Below are 27,239 nucleotides of genomic sequence, written 5' to 3' on the forward strand. Positions count from 1 at the left end.
CTTTTGGCACAGATCGCATATTTATGAAACGAAACTTTTATGAAATCCTTCGTAACCTTCTTCGTTGCGACTGATGTGACAAAATATGAAACAAATTTTTATGAAATTATTCCATCGCGCAAAGTATTCACTGATTTATGGATATACAGTAAAAAAACAATTGATATTTTCCTCCTTCCTTGGCTTCCAATTAGCTATTTACCAACTATTCGTCTACGTTTATTTCACTGTCGTCTCCTTTGTTTTTTGCACTTCAATTTTTTCTTCGGTTGTAAACTAACGTAATCGAACTTGACGAAATCTACATTGCATAATTATGGATAATTTCACGATGCTGGTAGAAACAATCAAAGGTCAAGTTTCTGCAATCACAAAAATGTCAGTTAGTTGTGTGGGTCTCATACTCGCAAATAAAAATTTTGCCAAGTCGGAAACAAATATGGCACAATTTTTCAAACAATTTTCATGCCGTACGTACGCAGAAAAAAGTACATACATTTTTTTCCCAAATTCACGCATTGGGTACTCAAATTTACACGCGAAATATATTTTACATGTACTGTATCGTGTATGTAATAAGTCAACCACAACGGAGTATTTACATTATTTACAACATTACCAAGTACAGTGTTATCAAATTTTTTAACGGACGCGCATTTGTCATTAATTAATTGAGTAAGAAATTTGTAAGATCAGCTGTCCTCGTCATTCATGTGAACAAATTGACAGAAACGCGATCAAACTCGATCTTCGAATAGTTTTGCAAACTTGTGAATGAGGAATTTTATCATTCAAATCAATTGTCGAATCAACTGATTACGATATTTCGACAATCGTTATTTTGATTTTAGTTTCTTCACAAAAGCAATAATTCAAACGTAGTACCGATAAGTTAGTTTGTTTAATAAGATTCACGAGTCAGTTGTTTTATCAAAGTTATCTAAGTGAGTATATATATATATGTATATATAAGGTCCTAACGTTGTATTATTTATTTAATTACGAAATTTTTTATCAGAAACAATTGACTATTTATTCTTACTTATTGTTAACCGTTTTCATCCGATTACATAATATCATGCTCACGTTTAAAATATCAATCATGTTGTTGGATTAATTCGCTAATATTAGAGCAACCTTTTTCACTATTAGCGAGCAAAATAATGCTCACATATTATCGCACGATATTGCAAAGATAATAACACCACAACTTTATCGTCATGTATTTTCGGGTACGGACGTCAATTAGCGGTCTCAAAATAATCAACATACAGGAACTTATAATCCATAGCAATACAGCTTTACCTTATTTTTATAAATTCTCTTGTATAAAAGATTTGAAATGAAACGCCAAGCGTAAATTATTTAATAACAGTTGTATTGAGTTGTTTAATCGATGTTGAATTAATCGTCGTATAATAAATTCGCGATGATGTGAATATCAAACGAAGAGACGCACGATATTTGCCGCTTTCTTAATATAAGAAAGAGAAAACAAACGTACAAATTGTAGGCTATGAAAAAATTTAGAGAAATTATAGTATCGTTCAACGATAAGTAAAAAGTTTGAAATACGTTCTCTATTCTTAAATGATAATAATTGATATTTAGTATATTTATAATTATGTTATATATAGTTTGCAATTCCAAGTTAGCAACTTATTTCACATAAACTTCTATCAAAGATTCATGAAACTTCGATTTGTTACATTGTACCAATACATCGACTATTTGTGCATTGCGTTTATCGTATTATTGGGTAATATTAAAGGTAACGTATTTAAACATCAAGTGCCCCTAATCGAATACGCATATATTACACTCTGCCAAAAAAATTGTGCTGTCGAATTTAACACTGCTCATTCGATATGTTGTAGCGGACGCAAAGTGAGAACGATTCCAAGAGTTTTTAATGAAATCGTTTCGTATTTGACGGTTGCACAATTAAAGATTGCGTGTTTTTCAACGATTTATATCATTTTCAGAAATTAAAATTTATTGCTACAATCTACCACGTTATTATTACAATTTGTTGTTGCATTATTTGTCTCTGGCACCGTGAAAATTGGATGTATTTTAAAAAACGTAAAATCGTTTCGGATAACATTTTCGGAAAAATTTTTCATCGCTTACTCTTTTTCTTCGTACTGTCCATTATTCCAAAACTGAAACTTGTCATTAGTTATAGTTAAATAACCAAAAGACCGTTACGTGTTCTTGAAGAAACAAAAATCGACCCTTTAAAAATTGCATTTAACGATTATAATACGAAATGAATATCACCAACAGCTTTGAAGTATCATATGTCACGTATTTCATTAAATTTCAATAATAAAGTAATAAATTTTAATGTCTGAGAATGACACGAATCGGTTCAAAACACACACACTTTTAAGTTCCACGACCCCAAAGTTGGAAACGATTTCAACAAGTCCTTTCCGAATCGGTTTTATTTTGTGTCCTCTGTAATATATTGAATGAGCAGCTTCAAATTTGACAACACAATTTTTTTTCGGACACAGTCTAGTATATATCCGCAATATTACATACCTACTTATCATACATAATATATTTACATTAACACTGTTTTTTTTTTCGTGGTAAATACATCATTCAAATTCACAGTCAAACTTCTTCACCGCAGAATTCGTTATAATTATTCAATTTATACTTATCGTCCAGCCGATTTGAAATGTGTAACACATCGATACTATGTACAATATAATCACCGATACCGTAATTGGCGATTTATTGGAGAAAAATTATTTATTTTCAATCTATCAATTCTTTAGATATTTCTCTTTTTTACAATTGCAGAACCGTTTAAGGTTCTGTTCTCACAGTTCTATGAAACTGTTTTACCGATTTTGTTCGTGAGTGAAATTTTTCTTCGAAAATCGTTGAATTTTTATCTCCAAATTACCACGAAAAATTGAGAACCAACCGGCTTAGAAAGAATTATTTTTATAATTCTTTTCTGTTTCGAGATTGCTGTTATGGTCAGTTTTTCACACTTATATTATCATGGCTATCGGTCATTTTATTTATCAGTATGCTTATCGTTAATAAATTGTTGAATTTATCGATATAAATGTATGCGTTACATGTATAAATCTATCAATTTGTTCATGTTACATAGTCAAATTACGTTTTCAACGTATGGCGTAATACAACGTATTATATGTATGTACATGTATAATATTTCGGAATTGGCAGTCGTTTACATAGATCTTTAACCAAATATCGTGTCAATGTTTTCTACATTATGGATACGTTCGTTGAATTATTTAATATATTTCTTTATCAATTTATTGTTTCTTAACATATCAATTATTTTATTACCTATAATAATTACAAATATATTTTACACACCTAGTAATTAATTACAATACGAATTCATTGCATTCTGTACAATTTCCTAATATTCGCTACGCTTTCTCATACCTATATCATATATTTACAAGTTTTATAAGTTCACGAATTACGCGTCAGTTTCCGTTTTATCGCGAAATTCAAATTTCTTTGGTACTTCGAACTACCCAAAGATTAATATTATTGGTATGTATCTAATGTGTTGAAAAAGATCTTATCACTTCAGCTCAAAAACTAATTTCAACGATTATCAACCTCATTTACATTACGCAACTGTTCGTTTTTCTTCTTTATTTATTACATTCCCTTATCGCTGTATTTTGACTTTGAAATAGGGGAGAACGTTATTTATAATACGTAATAAAGCAATCGACCACTGTACACTTATAAGAAGTTTGTTAGAATTTAGCGAGTGGACGAAATCAATTGTTGTATTTTACTACTGTATGAGAAAAATAAGAAAAGTAAAATAAAAATGAAACGAATCATAACTGATAATAAATGAGAACTCTGTGAGTTTGTTTCTCATTTTACCCACAACGTGAAATCCCTCAGAATGTTATATTTAAAAATAATATTTTTCAACTGATCAAGGTAAAATAAAGATGAGTAAATAAATAATAACCATTAAAAAGAACAGAGCAAAAACAATGACTTTTTTGCTCATTTGAACCACAAGTCGGTCGTTTGATTCTGATTTATTGTGTACTTTTCAGGTACACGTGTGGACACAGATTCTGAGTCGGCAAATTTTTCGCCAAGTCGGTAAGATCGGTAATGCAGATTTAGCCCGAAATGCCACTGCCGGCCGGTCACTACGGGATTAATCTGCATTATCGACGTAACCGACGTAGTTGCCGACCGGTCGACCATTACCGGCTGACTCTACGTTACCGAGGTAACTGACTTGTCCAAAAATTAGCTGTCTTAGAATCCGTGTGCATATGCATACATAAAATCACCTTTTCATGTATCACTACGTGGCCTATTACGTGCAATTCCGTATATCTCAGTATTTTTCTAAACTCTTGGTAGAGATTTCGCCGCAGCAGCTACGAGGGTCATGGCGATGATCATCCGCCGAGATTCCCTCGAACTCCGTGACGATCCTGCAACCTGATTCGGAGCCGGCGACGGGGCGCTTTTTCTGGTATTTGCCGTCACGGAATCGCTCCGCCATCGCATCACGTATTGAGGAGCCGTGCGACTCAAGGCTTGCAACCTGAGTGAAGGTTTACAGAGATTAGTGAGGATGAGTGATGGAGCGTCGTTCGCACAGTTTTGAAGCTCTCAAGGCGACGGCAGAATCGAATCCCAAAATTTTCATAGATATTTTCGCGATATTCATCACGGAATTTGAAGAAATTTGATTCTATAATATTTTCAGAGACGTGACCAGAAATTGTTAGATTTTAACGTTGATTTTACAAATTATAAACCGGTATAAAAGAATTAAAAAAAAATTGAAACGATTCAAAAAGATAAAGAGGAAAATAATTATCGAATGTACATGCAAATTATTTGAATAAATTTGTCCCGTAATCCGATCAATGGACAAATTAAGCGATTAACTATTTTGGAAAATGTATCAAGTTTGATTAGATTTTGGAAAATAAAATGTGTTGACCGTAAATATATTATGTAAACTTTTAAAATATTGAGAAGCCATACCACAATTGTACATACGATAAAATTACTGAACAACAAAATTACTTACCGAACTACAACGGTGTTCATTTTCCAAGGCAGAGTGAAGTTTTTGTGACGATCCCGCGAGCAGAAAGTATGCAGTCTAGGACCAGCAGGATCACCGCTGCTGCTGTACTCATGTATCGTTAGGTTCCAGGCTGTGCAAGGTTCTGAAAATTTATACAGAGATTTAGAATGTCGCAGAAGGTAATGAAGTATTGGTTGACAAAATTCGTCACTCTTCACTCTAAGATAAATAATGGTTTAAAATAATGAATGGTGCTGTCCGTTGAAATCTCTGTTTTTAATTTGATTCGGTCAATTCGTATAAAAATATGCCCAGTAAATACGGTGAATTTTTTTTCGACATCTCAGTTTGTAAAAGTAAGATTTTATTTATTTTTAAAAGAATTTTTTTCGAAGTATTCACTCGATTTGAGATAAAATAATTTTATAGTTATTATGAGTTACACATTGCTGAAAGTAAAAGCGTTTGATGTATGTTCAATGAAAAAGGATATCAACAATTGGATATAATTTTCAATTAAATAACAACTTTTTTTAGCCGTGTGATATAATAATAAAACAATTCATTGTACTGTATAAAATTTTGACGAGGCTCGTTGGACTCTCGAGCCAATTGTGTTAGGGTGTTAAAAATGATAAAAATGACGGTGGAATGTCCGGAAGATCGAAATCAGGTATTTCTATTTCGACTATAGTGAAATTTTTACTCATATCTGCAGTGCAGTTTATACAGCAGGCAAGGCGATAAATTTTTATGAATTTCAGCACACGTTGGTAAGACCGGCGAGATTAGGATCGAGACTTTTGCCCCAGAGCCAACTTTCCCCTTCGGCCCCCTTTTGCCGACGTTTCCACTGCAGCGAAATGCGGAAGACGGGAGGCGAAGCAAAGCGCCGCGTCGCATCCCGTCGCCAAGACTCCCGGAACCGGAAACGGGTTTAATATACTTCGGTCTCTCGCCTCCCGGGCCGCTGCAGGGGGATTCCCCCGATTAGGGAGCCCGCTTTTACCTCGAAATACTCCCCCTCAAACCCCAGCGTCTTTCATCCCCCAATCTACGCTCTCCATCGCCGACAATTGCGGTCGGGTCTCGACTGTTTCCAAAGATTAATTCCCCGCCCCTCTGCCACGTTAATCGACAACGTGATTATCGTTATTTTTACGATTATGATTATTATTACCACATTATTACCTTTGTTATTATAATAATTATTTTAATGCGGGTGTTTATGTTTATTCGGTACCGTAAGCGGCTCTTAATACCGCGTCATTTCGTAGAAATGTATCCTGAGCAATTCAACACAGGTCGATCCACCTACATTTATGCAATTCGGAGTTCATAAGGTTACTCGATGTTTAGTCTTAGGGTCAACGATTGGTAAGAGTGGGAAGTTTACCCATCGGTAACTACACTGAGACAAATGTCGAACGGTAAGATGGATATTAGTTGCCGCAATTCAGGCGGATGTCGATAACACTGTAATCTGAATAGTATAAATGCAGGCGGATTCCGATAAGGCTGTAGTGTGAATAGCATAAATGCAGGCGGATTCCGATAAGACTGTAGCCTGAATAGCAGAAATGCAGGCGTATACCGATGCAAATTAATTCTGAATTGCGTAAATGCAAACGAATTTACCCCGTATTGAATGATGCATGGGAATCTCCATATGAAACGACCCGGTATAATCAAAGGGGTGCATTTGACTGTTTCAGAGTTTTTACTTATCACTCAGTTTTTTCTGACTACAACATTGCCGTGAAATAGACGTACTAAAATTGTTCTGGACGAAGGACCTAAAAGAGGAAAAAAAAAAAAACACAAAACCATTTACAATCTAAAATTCAGCGGCTACAATCCAATCATTTCTTGTAAAAAATATCGCGTTTTTATCACGCTTTGTTTGAATACTATCCCTCTATTCGTAATCACATTTCTCTTGAAAATCATGTTTCTCTGCGCATTCATGTCTTGAAACATTTTTTTCTCCGTTTCTTAGATCTCGAATTCTAAAATTGTAACCAGACTTGATGAATGGGAAGAAAATTGGAAATTGAAAACTAAAAATTGATGGAAAGACAAAAATTAAGATGATTGGAACTCACTGCTTTGATTCGATTCGACTTCGACGGTGAGTTGCCGGTCTGTTTGGGAGTCAAGTACCCAGGTACATTTCTGCTGATAAAATCTGTTGAGCTTGACAATCTCATTGGCGAGATCACCGCTGGTAACTTCACCCTGGGGTCTGGTGGTCGAATGATCGCCGCAGAACGCGTCCTCGGTAAATCTGTAGGTGGCCTTGAAGTCAAGGCCACCTCTCGACGATCTGGACCACTCGATGTAGACCGGCGTCCAACTTCGCACTCCCACCGGAAGCCAGTCCTTAACCGAGGAACAGGAAAAAACGGGTGATCAAAAACGGGGAGGCGGACAGAAATTCATCGGGATGTCGAAAAATGGCGTATGGCCACATTCACTGACGATAAAAGAATAAAACAACGCTCAGTGTGGCGTAGAGGCAGGTCGAAAATGTCTCGATATGAAAACGCTATTGGACAAAGATTCAATTCAAAAATTATCCGCAAAGTTCAGGCTGTCGTAACTGAAGTTCGAAATTTCATCAATTATGTCATTTTTGAAAATTTATGTTATTACTTTATCAAAAACTTGAATTCAAGAGTAATCCAAACACTTCCTCGGTTTTGTTAATACGATTTTTAAATTTCGAGATATCATTAATCAAAAATTCGTGGATTTCGAATGTCGTAAAATTTGAGCTTGCGAGAAATCGGGAACGGCGGCTCGAAAAATTGTGAAATAAATCAGGGACACTACTCCGAAGGTGGCTGACTTGACGTCTAATGTCCCACGTGTATATCGGCAAAAATATAGTTCTAAACGAGGCTGCGTCGTACCTGATAGCTTCCACAAAGGCAGCTGACGATGTGACCGGTTTCGGAAACGAGCTGTAGATGATCAATTTCATCGAGGGATCTGTTTGCGAAGCATCGACATCCGCTGTCTCCGCACTGCGTGTCGCAGGCACTGTTAGATATCCGTTTGTTGGTGCTCTGGAGCTGCGGTAGGGATGTAAAGCCGGAGGATGAGAAGATTGAAAAATTATCGGACAATCGCCGTAGGGGGGAATAAAAAATACTCACGGTTATTATAACCGACTGATTGGCCGCCGGTATGAAATGTTGACGACATTTCAGCGGACCCTCCAAAGAAAAGAGCCGGTGGGGCGCCGGGTGAACGACTGAACCATTTTTTGGTGAACTCAGGCCGAAGTATTCAACGTCACAAACACTCGCTGGCTGCTGCGTACCACCCTCTCTTTCTGCGAATGCAACAAGGAAAAAAACATCCTTTAACATTGCTGCAGAAAAGTTATAACCAGACAAGGGCTGCGATGTGATCAATCGATTTATTGTTTTTGGAGTTATTTGGTCATTTGATTTAAAAAAATTCGGTCGATTCTAGTGAAATACATTTCCATGAACCAGTAAACAAGGTCAAGATATGTCGCTACAAATTTAAACAGAGTAAAACTAGTAAACAAGATTCGTTTTCGAGTAAAAGAAACTGTGAGCTTTCGGATAAAAATGTTATATTTGAGGTTAAAACTGAGGAGTGTATATAAAAAAAAAAAAGACGGTTTTCATGTGAAAATGGTGCATTACTTTTACAATTCGTGGAAAACGAGTCTAAACGGATTTCACAATTGAAAATATCGGACCTTTTTACGTCGAAAACTCCTTGCATGACGATATTCCAAAAATTCGAATGAAAAGATCGATTTGTTCAAAGTTAAAAATTTATCGAAGTTTTTTTTTCCAAACCGTACTATCTGGATATTCGAAGATAACGAAATTTTCAAACGAAGTTTATAATTTCGTTTCAAAACTTGTCCAAGGAAGCGAATTTCGATGAGAAATATTCGAATATTCGCGTGTAATATATTTTAATTCCGGTCTTATCCGCAAGACGGGGGGTAAAATAATTCTTCGCACCCCGTTGGAAACAACTTGTGAAGTAGCTAGTGGGACAAGTTTTATCTCAAGGGACCCACTATTCTCGTTCCGGGTTCTCTGCCTCCTATCTTACGCCAAGTAAACCGTATCACCGGGTTTTTCAGCTACATATCACACGCGAAATGGGGATGCGAGCTCGTTTTGTTACGCCTCATATTCCAAAAGTGTAACGCAGCTCTTTGCGTTACAGGAAGTACATAAATAAAGGTTCGCTAGGCGATAAATTTGTATAGGCAACATTCTTTTCAATTTTTTCTTCGTATTTCTTCCGTCATGTCGTTCTTCAGTTTCTCAACACCCTTGCTCCGCTTCAATTCTCATCTCACTTCTGACAGAATGTCAGCCCGCCATTTCCGATTCGGAAATAACGATCGGAAACTAGTTGACCGAGTGCTTCGACGCTTCGTTTATTATAGACGCGAAGGCAGGAAGCTGGGATTGAACTTCAGACAGCTCGAGTGACTCACGTCTGAGATCTGCCTCAAACATGTGTCACGGAATATTTTCAGTCGCAAAATCGTCTGCACCGATTTTGACACGATTTCGCACTGACTAACAATTTGATCTATTTTCATTCCGACATGGATGTTCGCTGTGGGAAAATTGGAAAGATGATTAACCACTGGAAGATAAAGTTTCGCCTAAAATTCGGGCTCTTTTCAGGTGGAAATTGAAATTTGGCTAAACGGTTTGGCAAAGTTAATGTAAGATATTTAGGAAAAGAGAAGATGAAATTTGAAACAATCCTGTGAAAAATGCGTGGACACAATTAATCTAACTACTGAAAATTTAGGGGCGGGGTTGAAATTCCGAAAGCGCCAAATTCGGAATTTTTCGGTGGCGAAAATTGAAGTAAAGAAATCGGACTTTGACGAAACTCGATAGGATAGAATACCGAAAGGGTGTAACTCCGACAAGTCAAAGTTCCGAAAGTGCGAAAATGAAAAAATTTAAAAATCTGAAACATCTAATGCCCGAGTGATACAAGATTTTTAGTTCTGTGCATTTCTGGTTTGGTGAAATTTCACGACTTTGATCTTTCATTGTTTTGGATTTTCGATATTTTTACGTTCGGAATCCTGGTCATTCTGATTTTCGGTTTTCCTCACATTTTTACATCGACTCGTTGAGTAAACTACGCCGTGTAAGTATACTTTAATTTTCCGAACTTAACTCTGTCGAAATTTTATTTTTCGGAATTTTGCTTCATCAGAACTTTCCTTTTCGAAACTTTGCTCTACCATAACTTAAATTTTTGGAATCTTGCATTTCGGAACTTTGATCCGTCGAGCTTCCGACCCATTCGAAACTTGGTTGTGTCGTAAAAGTTTGATTTCTTACTCCAAGTTTCGCCGCCAAGTAATTCGTAATTAGGAACTTTCCGAACTTCAACCCCGCCCCCAAATTTATTTGTACCTGTGAATATTACGCGCACCAGAAGACAAAAAATAAGAGCAAGATAAGACGAATAAAAAATGGTGTGAATTTGACCTTCCGTGGATTGAATTAGCGTTCAACTTCACTTTTAGGTTGAAATTTTTAGAGCACAGCCGGAGGGAATTCGTTGTTCTGTTAATCGTCGAGTTCGCAGCGAGTTCGTTTTATTGTTTCGATGATAAAAGTGGGTTCCGAGTTCCGAGTTCCGAGTTGGCTGAGTAGAGGGCGGTCAGGTCAGCAGCCGCAATTTGGGATAGTTCGAAACTCGTTTAATTCGGGGAGGTTTTAAGCTCGCTGATTAAATCCCGGTCGTCTATTCCTGCCCACGCGGCCACGGGTTCTTCGCCCGGTACACGAAGCCTGTGGAACTCGAGCGATCACTTTGTTTTCGATGGAACAGATCAAGTCGACGCTTACGCAGGCATACAAACGTTGGTCTACCGACCGACGCTTTGATATCTGTGTCAAAGGCCTTCCAGGAGTAATTAGAAGCTATTAGTTCATTTCTCTTCAACAGTTATCGCTCGACCCAAACTGATACCCGCAAAATCCGACCGCGACCCTTCCTAACCATTATTATTTTCACTGACCAGATTCTCGAGCTACATTCACTTACAGAGAGAGAGAGAGAGAGATAAGTTAGGCAGCAGGTAAAATCGATTGGACGAAAATTTTTTGGGGGAAAATAGAGAGACGCGTGTGTCAATTGTTCTCCAAATCAGTATTTATTGTCGATAAAATAAGGTATTGAAATTTGTTTCCAAGTATTTTGTGAAAGCCGACAGAGTTTTCTATCAATTTTTTTTCAAAATCTTCCGGTCAATTGTTTTCGAATTCTTCGTATACTTCAAATAAATTTAACCTAGACATATTCCTTGTTAGACCTTCAATCCCAAAACCGAAAACTGCATGCCTGATGTAAAAAAATCTCTGAAAAATCTTGATTTTCCGAAGACTTTGCAAAAAAGATGGTACATTTTTTCTCAAACATTAGTAATCGATATTAAAAAAATCTGTACAATTTTCAGTAGACGGCTTTCAATTACCTTTGATTTTTTTTTTTAATTGTGAAGTGTTTCCTTCTTTCTCGAATATTATGAATTCTCTGCTTCATGCTTGTTGCTTTTGAACGGTTAAAAACGCTTGCTGCTCCATTTCTCATTTGGCACAATTATTATCGAGAGTTGGTTACATTTTTCTATAATCAAAATAGCCACGCATCGTGCACTCGATGCCAGTTATATTTACCATCGTGAAAATAGTAGACAGCGTCCATGTATTCCTCGTCCCTCGGGGTGTTCGAGGCTCTTCTAAGAACGACGGTCATCTCTCGTCCCGTTGACGAGTATCTCTCGGATTCTGCATACCTGAAGAAAAAAAAAAAAAAAAAATTGTAATCAGTAGTTATAATTCAAGCGAAAAGATTGATTGATGGATAAAAAAAAAAAAAAATAAAATAAAATAATCTCCCAATTTTTATTCACGAATTATATTGATTTATGACTGATAATTTACCACCACTGCAAAAATTTCATGATTGCAAACAAATAGAAAAGTATTTACTTGTGATAATTTAAAAAGAAAGTCAGTGATCAGAAACATTGAATTGATAATTTGAACATTGGTTTTTTTTTTCTCGCGCAAAACGGAGAATCCCAATTTATTTTCAACCTTGTATAATGTACCAAAATCTTGATCCGGTCTAAAATTAACTGATATTTCCAATTTAGATCGAGTGTATAATATAGGTATCAATTAGGAGCTTATTTGTCGCGTTGTATATCGTACGTGATAAAAATTAAAATAAATAACGTGGATAAGCTTAATTTTAATCCAACATTGACGATCACCAGCTTGTGACCTGTTCTCTGAACTTACGACGGTTGGTCAACCTGACAAAACAGCTGCCTTTGCTCTAGAATCTTAGCGCATGCGCGTTAGATCATTCGACCGTTGGTTAATCGCTCTGTACATCGAAAACACTGTTAAATAAATAGTAAAAGAAAACAGAACCTAGATAAAAAGAGTAAAAGAAAATACTACAGCAAAAAAGAGAATATCGAGTGCACGGCTTGATTGGACGCGGAGACTCGACTAACCTCAACCGTCTTCGACTGTCAAAACTTTTCAGGTTACATGTATCGGGATTACCTGTTCTCTGAACTTATTACGGTTGGACAACCTGATAAAACAACTGCTTTTGCTCTGGAAGTTTAGCGCATGCGTGTTAGATCATTCGATCGTTGGTTAATCGCTCCGTACTTCGAAAACACTGTTAAATAAATTGTAACAGAAAATAGAACATAGATTAAAAAGAATGGAAGTATCAATGACAAGAAAGAAAGAGAATATCGAGTACACGGCTTGATTGGACGCGGAGACTCGACTAACCTCAACCGTCTTCGACTGTCAAAACTTTTGAGGTTACATGTATCGGGATTACCTGTTCTCTGAACTTATTACGGTTGGACAACCTGATAAAACAACTGCTTTTGCTCTGGAAGTTTAGCGCATGCGTGTTAGATCATTCGACCGTTGGTTAATCGCTCTGTATTTCGAAAACACTGTCAAATAAATTGTAAAAGAAAATAGAACATAGATTAAAAAGAATGGAAGTATCAATGACAAAAAAGAAAGAGAATATCGAGTACACGGCTTGATTGGACGCGGAGACTCGACTAACCTCAACCGTCTTCGACTGTCAAAACTTTTGAGGTTACATGTATCGGGATTACCTGTTCTCTGAACTTATTACGGTTGGACAACCTGATAAAACAACTGCTTTTGCTCTGGAAGTTTAGCGCATGCGTGTTAGATCATTCGACCGTTGGTTAATCGCTCTGTATTTCGAAAACACTGTCAAATAAATTGTAAAAGAAAACAGAACCTAGATAAAAAGAGTAAAAGAAAAAACGACAGCAAGAAAGAGAATATCGAGTGCACGGCTTGATTGGACGCGGAGACTCGAGTACGTGCAACGTGACGTAGATTTGTACCGCGGTAAGGGAATTGGGACGTTTCGACCGTTTCGAGTGTGCCTCTCTTCTCCTCGCTCCTACGAAGGCGGAAATAAGAACCGACCCAGTTGGCCGGTGGCCAGAAAATGAGAGCTTTGCGTACCCAACTCGGCACTTGTCTTTCAAACGAGCTAAACTCGGTGGGATTTTGAAGAAATTGACCGGTTGAAATTCGAAAAAATAAATATCTTCGCCAGAATTCAGAGGAAACCCGATTTGGGAGCATGGGTGAAAATAACATCGAAAATGAACAAACCGTGTATGGATTATTCATGCGTCGATATGTGAAGAAATTTGATCCTTGATCAATATTCTGCAAGCTTCGCGTCCTGCCGCATCGCGTGAAGAAAAAAAAAAGCTTTCCAGCATTCGCTGCCTCCGCGTTTCTTTTTTCCCCGCTGGTTCGATACCCTCGACGCTTTCTTCTTCGTCCTTCAATTAGCAAAGTTTTCTCGGTGAGCCAAATAAGTTTTACTGCCGTGAGCAGGTTTGCGCGATGTGATGTTACCCGGCGGAAGAAAAAAGTTTAACGGATTTACTGCTTGATAGCCAGAATTTCTTCCAGCAGGATCTGCCTCTTCGCCAATCCGTTGAATCTGAATATTACATGCGTGACACATTGTCACAAGTCTCACGGCATTACGCATGATTGAAATTTTTAATTTGAATTTTTGATAAATGCACTGGAACGAGAAAGGTTTACTTTTCACAAGTAAATACATTCGCTCATTCTCCTTGATTTAACTGCTTTGTTCAACATTTTAGTTGTATTTTTTATTCGAATACAACGCGTTGAAATTACTTTAATTTACCAGGTTCGAGTTATTCATTGTTTGATGCAATTCCTTTTCACTACTGGCAAGTAAATATCGTACAAGATCTGTGCAAATGATCGACGCTCTTTGATTTCCAAAAAAATATTCACCAAATTAGTTTAATATAAAATTTTCAAGACTTCTCGATTACTTGAATCAAACGAAATTTTTCTCATCGACTAAAGCGGATCAGGAAGAACAAGTAGATGTATTTACTTGTAAAAAAGTAGATTTTTTTTCTCTCAGTACGTGTTGAGAATTGAAAAACTGGATCCAAAGCTGAATCTGAAAACCAAGACAAGAAGAAAAAAAATATATATATAAAAATGTATTCTCTTTCTTTTAATGTCAAGTCCAAATTGAAAATGAAGAACAACACTGGGGAAAGTGGAGAGCAAAAACAAAGAATTGCGTGATAATAGAAGGGGTGAAAATTTTTTATCGAGAAGAAGGTGAACGGAGCGTTTATTTTTTCGCTTGTAATTCTCTTTCGTTATTATTTGTTTACTTATTTATTTCTTTTTGTTTTCTACCGTAGAGGTTGAACAAAGGAGCACACAAAGACGGGCTAATACGTTAGAAAAGTGGATGGAGGTGGAAATTCTCCAGGGGTGTTCTGAAACGGGTCTGCAAGGCACCGGCTGAAGCTTTCATTTTTCATATCGCATATACAGCTGGTATAAAAACTATATGGTCCGGAATGAATAAATGGAGACTTTTGTCAAAACGTTTTAGCGGCAGGACGAGGAGCTTTGTATACGTATTATTTGTATGTATGTATGTATGTATGTATGTATGTGTAGCACATATACATGCGTTTGTATAATATGCGTGTACGTGTATAATAAATGTTGTATAAACCTTATGTTTGAATGCCGAGATGTCTGTTTGTGTGCCTGTGTGTGTAATAGGTGGAGGCGTGCATTAGGCATCATCGTCGCGAAGGGATGGGACGTCGCCGAACACACAGGTATGTATAAGGCATTCCGTGCCAATTTGATCACAGCTTTACTACAAATATCTCAAATTTAATCGATAATATTTTTCTCTCGCAGTTAGGTTGTTATTATTTCAATACTCTGAGAATCGTCCGACGAATAGACCGTTTATTTTTATTTTTTTTTCTATACATTCAAACGATATTCGTTGGTAAAAAAAATTTAAGCTACTTATGTTGGAATTCTTTAATTCCATTAGCGAAACGATTCAATTCTCGTTTCGATGTACAAGAATTTCGTTTCCAAACAATCGTTAAGGTTCAATTCTAGCAATACAGAATTACGTCGACGATTTACGTTCTCGGAGTTACGTATAGAAAGAAAACTGATTCGAACCCTGTGAATTTTAAAAATACAAAACAATCGACAATTTGGCACTTTTAGAAAACGCTGCGATTTATCATGACCCGCGTTATCTGATACATGGAAAAAAGCTTTTAACCAGATTCTTTTTCAACACATCCAACATCCTTGGATTGGAATAAATTTGCCGAAGAAATTACGGCCACGAACCTTACGTACGTTTACGTATGTGACGCAGGGTTACGAAGAGGAGGCAAGGGTGGTTCCGCGAATGCGGTGGCAGAGGATTGCTGGCTAGTTGCGGAAGAAGGCAAAGCGTACTGTCCAAAAGCTCAAGGTACTTGGTAGGTACACGAAGTTGAGGCAAGAGAATGAAACATGGGGCTTGAGTTTACATGAATTTTTACGAGATTAGTGGCCATAAAACACAGCAGCTTCGTAGGCACGTATGCTAGTACCAGCACCGTGTAACCGCCTCGTCATTGTTATACGAGCTTCCACCCCCCCCCCCCCCCCCCCACCCCTGCCTCGCCACCCGCCGGTTTCAAGCTCTCGACCCTTTACCTGGGCATAAATTATGGCTCGGTCTCACCGTTGGAACAGATTAAACAGCACTGCGCATTCTTTTCCGACCCACTAGACTCGGTTGCATATCTGGGCCTTATTAGACCATTCGCAAGCTCGAACTGATACGAAGCTTTTAGTATTGAATAATTTCAACAGTTTGACTAATCGTAAGTTTTAACGGGATTTGTATTCCACGAAGATCGACGAGTGATCAATTCTCAATCTGACTTAATATCACTCGGCATAATCTGGCTTTATTAGATCTGAACTGACGAAATCAGTCCCAAACCGACTCGGAACCAAACCACTCCGAACAGTCCTAAAAATTTATCAGAAAAATTTCAAATTAGACCTAAATTGCCTCGCATAGTCCTAAACTCACTCAATCGGGTCTCAAACAGTCTGAAACTACTCTAATTAGACACGAAGTGACTTGATTTGTTCCAAACTGTTCAAATCAAACTCCCAATTGGACATAAATGGAGCCAATCAGAACTCAGTTCATATAGAACTTCGAATTACATGTAACGCGATTCAGTGAATTCCAAATCGTGCCAACTGTAACCAACTTGATCCAATTAGTTGTTAAACTGACCAAATCAGACCCGAAGTGATTCAAACTGATCCAATAAGTCCGAAATTGTGCCGATTAGTCCTAGCTTACCAATGCAGTCTAATCCAGTCTCAAACACTTGAATCTGCCCCAATCAGAACGAAACTGTTCTGAACAGACCGAGTCAATTCCAAATTGTCTCAATCAGAATTCAATTACACCTAATTTGACCCCAGCAGAATTCAAACAGTCCAAAACTGTCCCAATCGATCAGAAACCGGCTCAATCGGACCCAATTTGATAAAACCTAACCTAACTAAACTCGCGAGACTTCTGCAGAGCGGAAAATGCGTAAAGTAATTTTTTATTCTCTTCTCATAAAAGAGGATTATGAAGAGAAAGGAGGGACTTGGAAGGGTGGAACAAATTGTCTCGATCAGAACTCAATTACACCTAATTTGACCCCAGCAGAATACAAACAGTCCAAAACTGTCCCAACCGGTCAGAAACCGGCTCAATCGGACCCAATTTGATAAAACCTAACCTAACCAAACTCGCGAGACTTCTGCAGAGCGGAAAATGCGTAAAGTAATTTTTTATTCTCTTCTCATAAGAGGATTATGAATAGGAAGGAGGGACTTGGAAGGGTGGGACAAAGTTTCGGGGGATGGTAGAGGATAAACAATAAGTAAGTTTTGCAGTATTATCGAGCGTGGCGGTTGGTCAGTCGGGTTGCCTCTTTGTAGGCGGTCAGCGGTCGCCTCGAGGTCCGTGGGATGGCTGGACCGAGACGGGACTCTACTACTGCCGCTGTATGAGGTGGGTATAGGTTATTATGTACCATGTCGAGGCGAAGTGGTCGGAACCGCGGTCGGATCGGACTCGGAGGCTTGAGCGTCTCTTCTCGGAGCGAGATGTTCAAAAGGAGAAGAGGACGAGGGTTCGACCCTCGCGCTATGACTATCGGCATCAATCATTCGGTACATTGAAGTAAATAACAACGTCCATCTCTCTTCTTTTCATTTTTTCTTCACCCACTTGGCTTACTTTTTTTCATCTAAGCACAATGGTCGCATGGAACGAGTCCCTTTTTACAATTTATCTAAGACGATTATCTTTCGGGGAAAAATTTTTCCACGGTCAAAATTAATGGTTAGACCTTGTTTCGGTAGATAAGATATCAAAATATTTTAAACAGTCTCACGTATAAGGCATTCCGTACAAATCCTTCGACGTGTAAAATTCAATGATATGTCGGACAGTTTTTTTTTTTTTTTTATTATTATTACTGTAACCGCGTTGTCAAAGAGCGAATATGACCATCTACCAATGGTTTCTAACAGATCGAGAGATAAAAAAAAAAAAATTCACTTTTGAAATAATTGTTCGATCGGAATATCGTTGAATGATTATGAGGTGATACGGAATGAAACCGGGGATTTGGGAACGAGAATGAGATGGTTCGAAAAAATTAGTGATTTAATTTGAACGATGAGAGGCGAACGAAAAATAAAAACGATGAAAAAAAAAAAAACAAAAAAACTTTACCGGATAAACGATGGCGGATCTGACCGTGAATAAACCGTACGGAAGAAGAATTTTTCTTTGAAATATTTCAGGCGCCTTCTAGTAGAAAGCCGCACAAGGAATATCTCGTATTATAATGCCTAAGTGACAAACAAAGCTGAGCCGAGGGTTGGAAGGAAGGGTGACTGGCGGCAGGCGTAAGGCGAATAAAAAATGTATGTCGGACCAATTTGAAAAGCGGTGAGCACCGGTGACGTGTGACGTTGAAAAAATGGAAAGAGCCAAGAGAAATAAGAAAAGAAACAAAAAAACCAAAAAAAAAAAAATAGAAATCAAAACGAGAAGAAAAGAAAAGAAAATTACAAAGAAAAGATCGGTGAAAAAGTTTTTTGCACAGGCACAAGTGCTATATATATATATATATTTTACGCAGGCATAAAGATAATTTCATGAATAACTGTGATTCTGCCCGTTGATCTGCCGTTTTTTTTTTTTTTTTTTTTTTTACTACCTTAGCTACCGAGTGAATTTTACTCCGAATCCTCGCTTTCGAATCAATACGCGGGCACGTTTCGAATTCAGTACATTTTTTGTTTGTTTTTGCGTTTTTTTTTTTTTTACCAACTTTTTTTCCCTCCGCGTTTCTCATTCTCTCGACTTTTTGCACTTCCTGCAGGGCGTGAATAATAAATGAATAAATGAACCCTCTATATCGGTCATACATTTTATATGACTGTAGGCGGATATATACATACACATATATACATACATATGTATATATATATATATATATATGTCTGTGTGTGTGTGTGTGTGTATGTGTGTATGTATATATATCTATATTTATATACGTACGTATTTATACTACAGAGAAAAAGGTCGGCCATCCGGTCGATATTTTATGTCCTGTTTGGTGAAAATTTTCGAGTCTGCATGCAGCCACGAAGCCGCCCCGTTTATTTAACCCCGTTATGTATGTTACAGGCAGGTATGTACACATTCTGAGTCAGAAGTTCGTGATACACGAAAATAAATTTGCTCCACAGTACGTTCTACGTCTTTACTTTTATTTTACGTGTATGTATATACATACACGTATATATATATACGTATATATATATATATTGTAACATCGTATTCAAAACAGCAGATCAATTTTGAATCGAATTGCTTGTCATTAATACCGCGAGAATTTTGTGGCGAGTACAAATTTCTTTAGAAAAAAAAATAAAAAAAATAAAAAAAATGTCGTTTAATCTCGCTAATTTCACCCACAGATTTAGCCAGATTATTCGTGTAATAATTGTGTATTAAAAGTGGAGCTAAGATTGAAGTGAAAAAAAGATTACTTGAAAAAATTCCAAACTTCATCTTTCCGGTCGGAAATGGTTTGCAGAAAAAATCGTGACAACGGATAGTTATTCATTGACTCACTTGTCCGTCGATTCCGCGTCTCCCGGAATTCTTTGAGCGGGGCTGCAGATCCTCTTGAGCGATTTTGTACTTCCGGTTGATCCGCCCTCGAGGGAACCGTCAAAAATCTCGATCATCGATCTGCACGTTGGGGCGCTGGAATATCAAGCGAATAAGTTGTGGAAGAAAAAAAAAAAAAAAAAAAAACACAAAATCAATCGAAGGATCACTGGTAAGAAGACTGTGGAATTTATATTGAAAAAATTTAATTCGTGTACAAGTAGAGAGGAAAAAAAAAAACGGAACGTGCATAATAACAATAGAAGGAAAATGTTACGAAGAAAACAGAGAAAAAATCCAGACGCAATTTGTTTTCTCGATATAAGTTTAATACTCGCGGCCTGTTATATGTAATATATGATACGAAAATAAGAGTAGGGAGCAAAAAAAAAAAAATATACACACATTTACTCGTTCTTCACTTGGTTTTCTGAAAATATTCTCGTCTGGTGGAGAAGAAGAATTATTACGCAGAGAGGCGGGAAGTAGGGAGGCAATTTCCTCCTGCGGTAAATAGCTGCCGTACAGTTTAGAGATGAAACTCGAAAATGAAAAAATTGAATCTTGTACCGTTAGAGGTAAACTCGACGCGTGTCACCGAGGCGATGAAAATGGCACGTTTCGCATTAATTTTCGTCACGGTATTTCCAAAAAAAAAAAATACGTCTCGGTTAAAAGATCTATCGCTTAAATAAGTACGACGCGACGAGATGATCGCAGACAAGAAATTGAAAAACTCAAAACGGAATTGTAGCGTAAAATAATCTTTCAAAATATTGAAAACGCTCCATTTCTCAGCTGCTGATTCCTCTCTTTCTTGTTGTTTTTTTTATTTCTTTTTTTTTCTTTTTTTCCTCAAGGCAGTTCGTTCGTCGTTTTTTATTTTTCGTTAGAAGGAACAAAGTTTCTCCCGACAACCGCATACGGAGGTAAAGCTTCCGGTACACAGAGAATATCAGCAGCGTAAATACAGGCTCCCCCCCCCCGCCCCATTCACGTGTATATATTCACGTATGAATAGGTATACCTATGTATACTTGTACCTATCTATCCGTAGACCGGGGCTTCTGGTTCGCGTTTGCAACGTCAATATAATAGAGAATCGAATCATATCCACCTTTATGGAGGGTAAAATGGATCGAGATATTTTATTTATACTTCAGACTAGGAAAACCGTCAGCCATATTTCTATACCTCTGTGTATCCGTCCGCCGTTTTGATACATTTATTGATTGACTGCGGACAAAACCGATAACACGGTTTGCCGAGCTGCAGCTTTTGATGCACTAGCCTGCAGGCTGGTCGGACATTTATACACAGATAATGCAAAGACGCGGAGAATTCTTATCGGAGAATTTAGAGCAAAATTGATTCAAACCTCGCAGGAAGGAATGTTGTACTGTTGGGGACAGTGAATCTGAGACGGTTAATTTTTTACACTAGACAGTTAAGTTGGCAATACGGAAAAACCTACAGCGCCACAGTCGGCCGAGTGCGAAACAAACTCAACCTCAATAAACGTAGCATAACCCATGACCGTCGAATCTAGACCTTGGAATAATTACTTGTCGGACTGACACGTATTTTAAGGTTAGATTCGACGGTCATGGGTTACGTTAAGTTTATTGAGATTGAGTTTGTTTCGCGCTCGGCCGACTGTGGCGCTGTAGGTTTCTCCGTGTTGCCAACGTAACTGTCTAGTGTGAAAAATTAACCGTCTCAGATTCATTGTCCTCAAGTGTACCTGCTTGAAAGAAGTAAAAAAAAAAAAAAAAAAAACTAGTTGCAAAACAAAAATGGTTCGACTTCCAAATCGAACGATGGATTTATACCGGGTTCCATTATTATTTGTCGTCAAAGTAACTGAGAATGTGGTCAAGAAATTTCTACGAGATAAAATTACGAAGGACATATTTTGTCTTGGTAAGCTCGCAATCGGTGAAAAATGAAAATTAAGCTGCTTCTGCTCACCTCAAATTATAGCTGGTCAAAGACACGTGGACGGAATCGTACGAGCCACCCCTGAGAACGAGTCGACAAGCGGTTGACTTTGGTTTTCCCCTAGTGTCGTGATTTCCAGCCCTGACCTCGTCGCCTCTGACCTCGAGGTCGCAGCTGTTTAGTCTATGTTCTCTCCGATGATCCTGATTGTGAGTCCGAATGTTCGGACCGCCGCCTCCGCCGTTGCCAAATTTTCCGACGTCGTCTGTGAGTCGAGGAAAAGTTCTTCGGTGAAAGGTTCGTAAGAAAATGTTGTAAAATATACCGACAAGGAGATGGCACGAAACAGAGAAGGCTAATCTCGACGAGAAATTTTTGCTACACTTTTGGGAAAATATTGAGAGACCCGTGTGTTACTTTATGCGCGATGGCCTTTTATCGGCCAAAAAAGAAACGTCGAAGAGAAATATTGAAAGGAAATTTTCGACATTTTTTTTTTTTTTTGCAACGTTGGAAACGAATATCGAAAATAAGAACTTGTTATTTCTACGTTGAAATGTAGAAAACAAATATGAAAAGTGAGTTTTCAACATTTTTTACATCCAATTGTTGAAAACAAACAACCAAAGCAAGTTTTCAATATTTTTTGTTGACATGTAAAAAAGTTTAAGCATTTTGTCGTTACAATGTTGAAATCAGATATCGGAAACGAGTTTTCAACATTTTTTTTTAATTCAACTGTTGAGAACAAACATCGAACGCAACAAGTTTTCATCATTTGTTTGTTGATATGCTGAAAAGTTTCAAGAATTCAGTTTATGCAACGCTGCGACTAGATATTGAAAATAAATTTTCAACATTATTTTTTTCACTGTTTGAAACAAATATCGAAAGTATGATCTTGTCATTTTTATGTTGAAATGTTGAAAACAAGTATAGAAAACCGAGTTTTCAACACTTTTGAAATTGAACTGTCGGAAAACAAGTATTGTAGAAACTGACGGAAGATAATCAAGAATTCTTTTGATGCAATGTTGAAACTAAACGTCGAAAATGGGTTTTCAACATTTTTATCTCTTCCCAAGAAACGCCCATTCGCTAAAACGCCGAAAGACGTGTATTTTCGTTTCGGCCAAGGAATGCGTAGAATTTTTTTTCCATCGAATCAATCATCCTTACGGCGTGACTTCTCCTCGTCAAAGATAAAAAAAAAAAGAAAAAAAAAACACAGCCTCTTACTCGCTCTGCTCGTCGTCTCCGTCGCTACTGTCGTTGGTGATTCTGTCGTTATTTCCTGAAAGTTTAGGGTCGCCACGAAGCCGTTGTAGTCGAAGGGCGGAACTCCCGGACCGGATCTGAAGCAGAGGGGTTGATCAATGCGAAGGGGTTGGAAAAATTGGCAGTAATTATTGCGCCAAAGTGGACTTTCACGATTTACGGTTACTTCAGGACTATTTCACCCAACGCATCGAGCATAAAAGACGCGTTCCATTTTTCTTCCAAACTACACCTAAAAATGGGAGAACTGTGCAAAAAAAAAAAAAAAAAAAAAAAAAAAAAAAACCAAAAACGAAAAAAAGTTTCAACAAAACTGAAAAAATTCTCCAATTAGTTATCGATATGAAAAATCGACACGGGCAGTTATTTGTTCCGATAAAGACTTGATTTTTTTTTTTTTTTCTTCATTCTTTTCTCACCTAAATTCCACCAAGATATTTTGCCCTGCGTGTGTAACCGAGGTCTTCTTATTACCGCAGAGCATCGCTAATACCGGACTGGAAATCGTCGGGCCGGAATAAACCGCGATGTAGTCGCTGGTACAGTGGCTGCAAAAAATTTAAAACAAAAACACATGTTTCGTTGAGTCTTGATTGACGGATATAAGCACGTTTAGACGACAACGAGAAAATCGTCTATCAATATTTCCGTGGTGAATTTTATTCGTGGAAATGATTCGAAAGCTCAAAAAAAAAAAAAAACGTTAACCAAGATAACGACGATTAATTTGGCACAGCGATTTTATTGTCAATCTCACAATCTCAACGCTTGAAAATTTCACATCGCGTAGAAAGCAAAATCGAAAGAAGATGTCTTTTTTAACCGTCGAAGAATTGAAAAGGCGTGTCAAGGACTCGTTCAAATTTAATCACATGTTAATCTTTCAACGGACTGTATTTACAAAATTCACAGAGATTCACGGTTGGCGGTTTCGGTTCGAAATCGTAATTTGGAATGGAAAATAAAGGATAGCGCCAATTTGTCATTGATCCGCGAGGGTTTTGCACGAGATGAGAATGAGAGCAGCGATCGAGGAGAAAGGGAGAGATGGGATCCTTAGAGAATACCGTAGCGAAGCCCTCTCTCTCTCTCTCGGCATCCGAAACTTGGGAATGTCTTAAATAATTACAACGACTCTATTCCTGTCCGGGTCTCCATTCCCTCCTCCTTATTTTATTCATGCTCTAAAATTTCCCTCCTTACCTCACGCGAAAACGCTTCGGCATGCGGAACGTTTCCAACGTTGACGTTTACGAGTGGGATTATACATGTAAACCGGAGTTGGGAAAACTTTTACGAAGTGTTGTTCGAGTCTGAAAATCGGGGAAAAGAAGAGAGAGAGAGAGAGAGAGAGAGAGAGAGAGAGAGAGAGAAAAAAGAGGACAAGCGAAACAAAAACAATCGTCTAAATTCGACGTTGCTAAAATTCGTGTATAAATTTTTTTTTTTTTCTCTTCGAATTATTGTATAACACATGTAATACGTGGAAGAAAGAAAAAAAAAAAAACCAAAAAAAATTACGGCATATTTGGAAATTACATTTAAGACCAGATTTTTCGTGCCTAAAATTTTTCACCGTCGATTTCTAATTTTTGGGAAAACGTGCGAAGGAAATCGGAAATAAGGACCGCGACGATTGTTTTTTTTTTCTTTCTCTCTTTTTTTTTTTTTTTTTCAGATTCCCCTAAAAAGACGAGGCGACGTTTATTTTTCGATTTTTTTCCCCCACCCCCCCGTTTTTTGCCCAACCTCTTCGCACTTTCGTAACACAGCGGGGATCAAAGTGCTCGAAGAAGGTTTTCAGATTAATGGAAGATCGCTAGATTGGCGACAGACAATTTGACAGGCTTCTCTCCGCTCGCCGGTTCTCGTTATTTGTCATTCGTACAGTTCTTCCCGGTCGATTTCGACTCGTTTCGGAAGTTAAGAGGCTTAAAATGTCACAAACGTGAAGAAGAGGATGAAAAAATAAAGAGAGAAAAAAAAAAAAAAAAAAAAACAAAGTTAATAAAAAACAAAATACTTTACCGCCATCTGATTGCAATCGTTAATTTTTGAATTTATTTATTCGACGGAAGTTCTCTTTATTTTCACTCGAGACTGAAACAATTTTCAATAAACTTTGTCAGTATATTATCGACTTTGGGAGAAAAAAATTATCTCTCAGGAGTTTCGAACGAACGAGCGATGCGAAAATCTGCGCTTATAACCCACACGAGCATAAGATATATATGTACGTATATATATATGTATTGTATCCATAAATTTATAGACATTCGTTGATTTATCAAACCTGCAGATAGAAGCGCGGGAAAAAAAGAGAGAGAGAGAAAGAGAGAGAGGAAGATATAGATGGATTTTCTTTTTAGCTTGGTCAATGGTTTGAAAGTGAATTACGATTGGGATCTCGGATGTATAGTTTTCCTGCGAAAAGTTATGTTTGTCATTCTGTTCACCTAACAATCTATACGTATAATACCGGCGATGCAGGATATCTGTGTAGGTCATAGATACTTTTTTTTTACAGGATATCGATGGTAGTAAAGTGTAGAGGATGGTTGAACCTTTTCCTGAAAATCGTAAAAACCCGCCCAGCCATCACGCCGCCTTAGTTTTCCTTCAATTTTTTTTTTTTTTTTTTCTTCCAACTTTTAAACTTTCCTTCATTTTTCATCGCGCCTGTTTCTTTTTGGAAATCAGTTCCGCGTATGCGTACGTAAAGAGGGAGGAGAAAAAAAAAAAAAAAAAAAGGAAGAAACACTCCGGAATTGTATACAGAATTTCGATCCGGAAACGTAAATTTGAAAAGAATATGAGAGAGAGAGAGAGACAGAGAGAGAGAGAGAGATCCCGGGGAGCAAGAAAAGCTATGGAAAAGAAAGAAAAAAAAAAAAAAAACCAAAAGAAAAATACATAAATAAATAAATAAATTTGTTTCACGTTTGCTTTTACCTCGTGAATAAAGGTCGTTGTTCCGGTGCACAGTTTTTACGAGGAGGATACTTTTTCCACCCATGCACAACACCGTGCGTGTCTCGTGCAACGTGGATAACGTAGGTACAATATGCCTTGCATATATGGAGCATTCCACGTGTGATAAATCTGGCAAAACCGTGACTAATTTTTCGAAAACCGTACGTTTTTTAGACTGAAAATTTTGAAGAATATTCCTGTGTTAGTGCAAAAAGAAGAAGAAAAAAAAAAAAAAACAAAAACGAAAAGCGTAGGTTTCCACATTTGTTTTAAAATGTTTAGTCATGTTGTAAACAGCTCTGAAATATAAATACCAAACTGTGAGACAGTCCGAGTCTGTTGTTATTTTTTTCACGCTGAAAATTACTAGAAAAAAAAAACAGAAAGAAAAATCCTTTATTCTAAATTGAAATATACGATCCGATAATGAAATTTCTGTACATTATTTTACAACAGCACGGGAGTATTTTCAAAAATTTTGAGATCAAAGAAATGTACAGTTTTTGAGAAATCTAACAAGTTGAGCTTTTTCTTCGGTTGCTTTTTTTTTGCCAAGTTTTGGAGACCTCCACATGATTTTCGCTTATTAGAACTTCAAAATTCACTTGGAACAAAAATTCTTTTGCGTTTAAATGTTTTTCGTCCGATCTCTACAGCTGTTCAAATAACACTCGAGATCAATTGTAATTTGCCAACATCTGAACGTTTTCGAATGAAAATCTGCAAAAATTCCCTCCAGTTGTAACTTGAATACCTTGAAAATAGTTAGACTAAGGTCCGTTGAACGAGTTAGACTTATCCGCGAATAGAACGTCTTCACTGTGTAACGAGCCTTTTGCACGATCTTTACATTTGTAGGAGTAACTGAACTTACGATCAATTGAAATCTGCGAACATTTGAACGTTTTCGAATGAAAATCTGCAAAAATTCACAAACCCTCTAGTTGCGACTTGAATACCGAATAGTTAGACCAAGGTCCGTTGGACAAGTTAGACTTATCCGCGAATAGAGCGTCCTCTCTATGTAACGAACTTTCTATGATCGACGTCGATCGGCTTTAGATTATTAAAAAAACGCTCGAGAAAGAAATGCAAAACTTGTACATGAATCAATTCTTTTTCCAATTCTATTCCTTTGTCGCTACCAACTCCTGTGAGAAATTCATTCATTCCAGACTGGTGTAAAACCGATTAAATAATCCCACACTCTTATCACCCAGGTACTTTCTAGAGG

At 37.4% G+C, this 27,239-nt stretch overlaps 1 protein-coding gene across 1 annotated transcript in view; it reads right to left on the minus strand.

The window, feature by feature from the left end:
- Window positions 1-876: 876 nt before the first annotated feature.
- Window positions 877-27,239, minus strand: part of LOC107219515 — a 204,673-nt gene continuing 178,310 nt past the window's right edge. Inside the window, exons 9-18 of the mRNA XM_046740208.1 lie at window positions 23,452-23,580; window positions 22,994-23,109; window positions 21,785-22,019; window positions 19,775-19,909; window positions 11,809-11,927; window positions 8,251-8,429; window positions 8,005-8,166; window positions 7,195-7,471; window positions 5,090-5,231; window positions 877-4,594 (exon numbers count right to left, since the gene is read on the minus strand). Coding sequence (XP_046596164.1) covers window positions 4,393-4,594; window positions 5,090-5,231; window positions 7,195-7,471; window positions 8,005-8,166; window positions 8,251-8,429; window positions 11,809-11,927; window positions 19,775-19,909; window positions 21,785-22,019; window positions 22,994-23,109; window positions 23,452-23,580 — 1,696 coding nt within the window. The 3' untranslated portion in view covers window positions 877-4,392. The remainder of the gene's footprint in view (window positions 4,595-5,089; window positions 5,232-7,194; window positions 7,472-8,004; window positions 8,167-8,250; window positions 8,430-11,808; window positions 11,928-19,774; window positions 19,910-21,784; window positions 22,020-22,993; window positions 23,110-23,451; window positions 23,581-27,239) is intronic.

The sequence above is a fragment of the Neodiprion lecontei genome, chromosome 5, assembly GCF_021901455.1.
Source record: "Neodiprion lecontei isolate iyNeoLeco1 chromosome 5, iyNeoLeco1.1, whole genome shotgun sequence".
Lineage (NCBI taxonomy): Eukaryota > Metazoa > Arthropoda > Insecta > Hymenoptera > Diprionidae > Neodiprion > Neodiprion lecontei.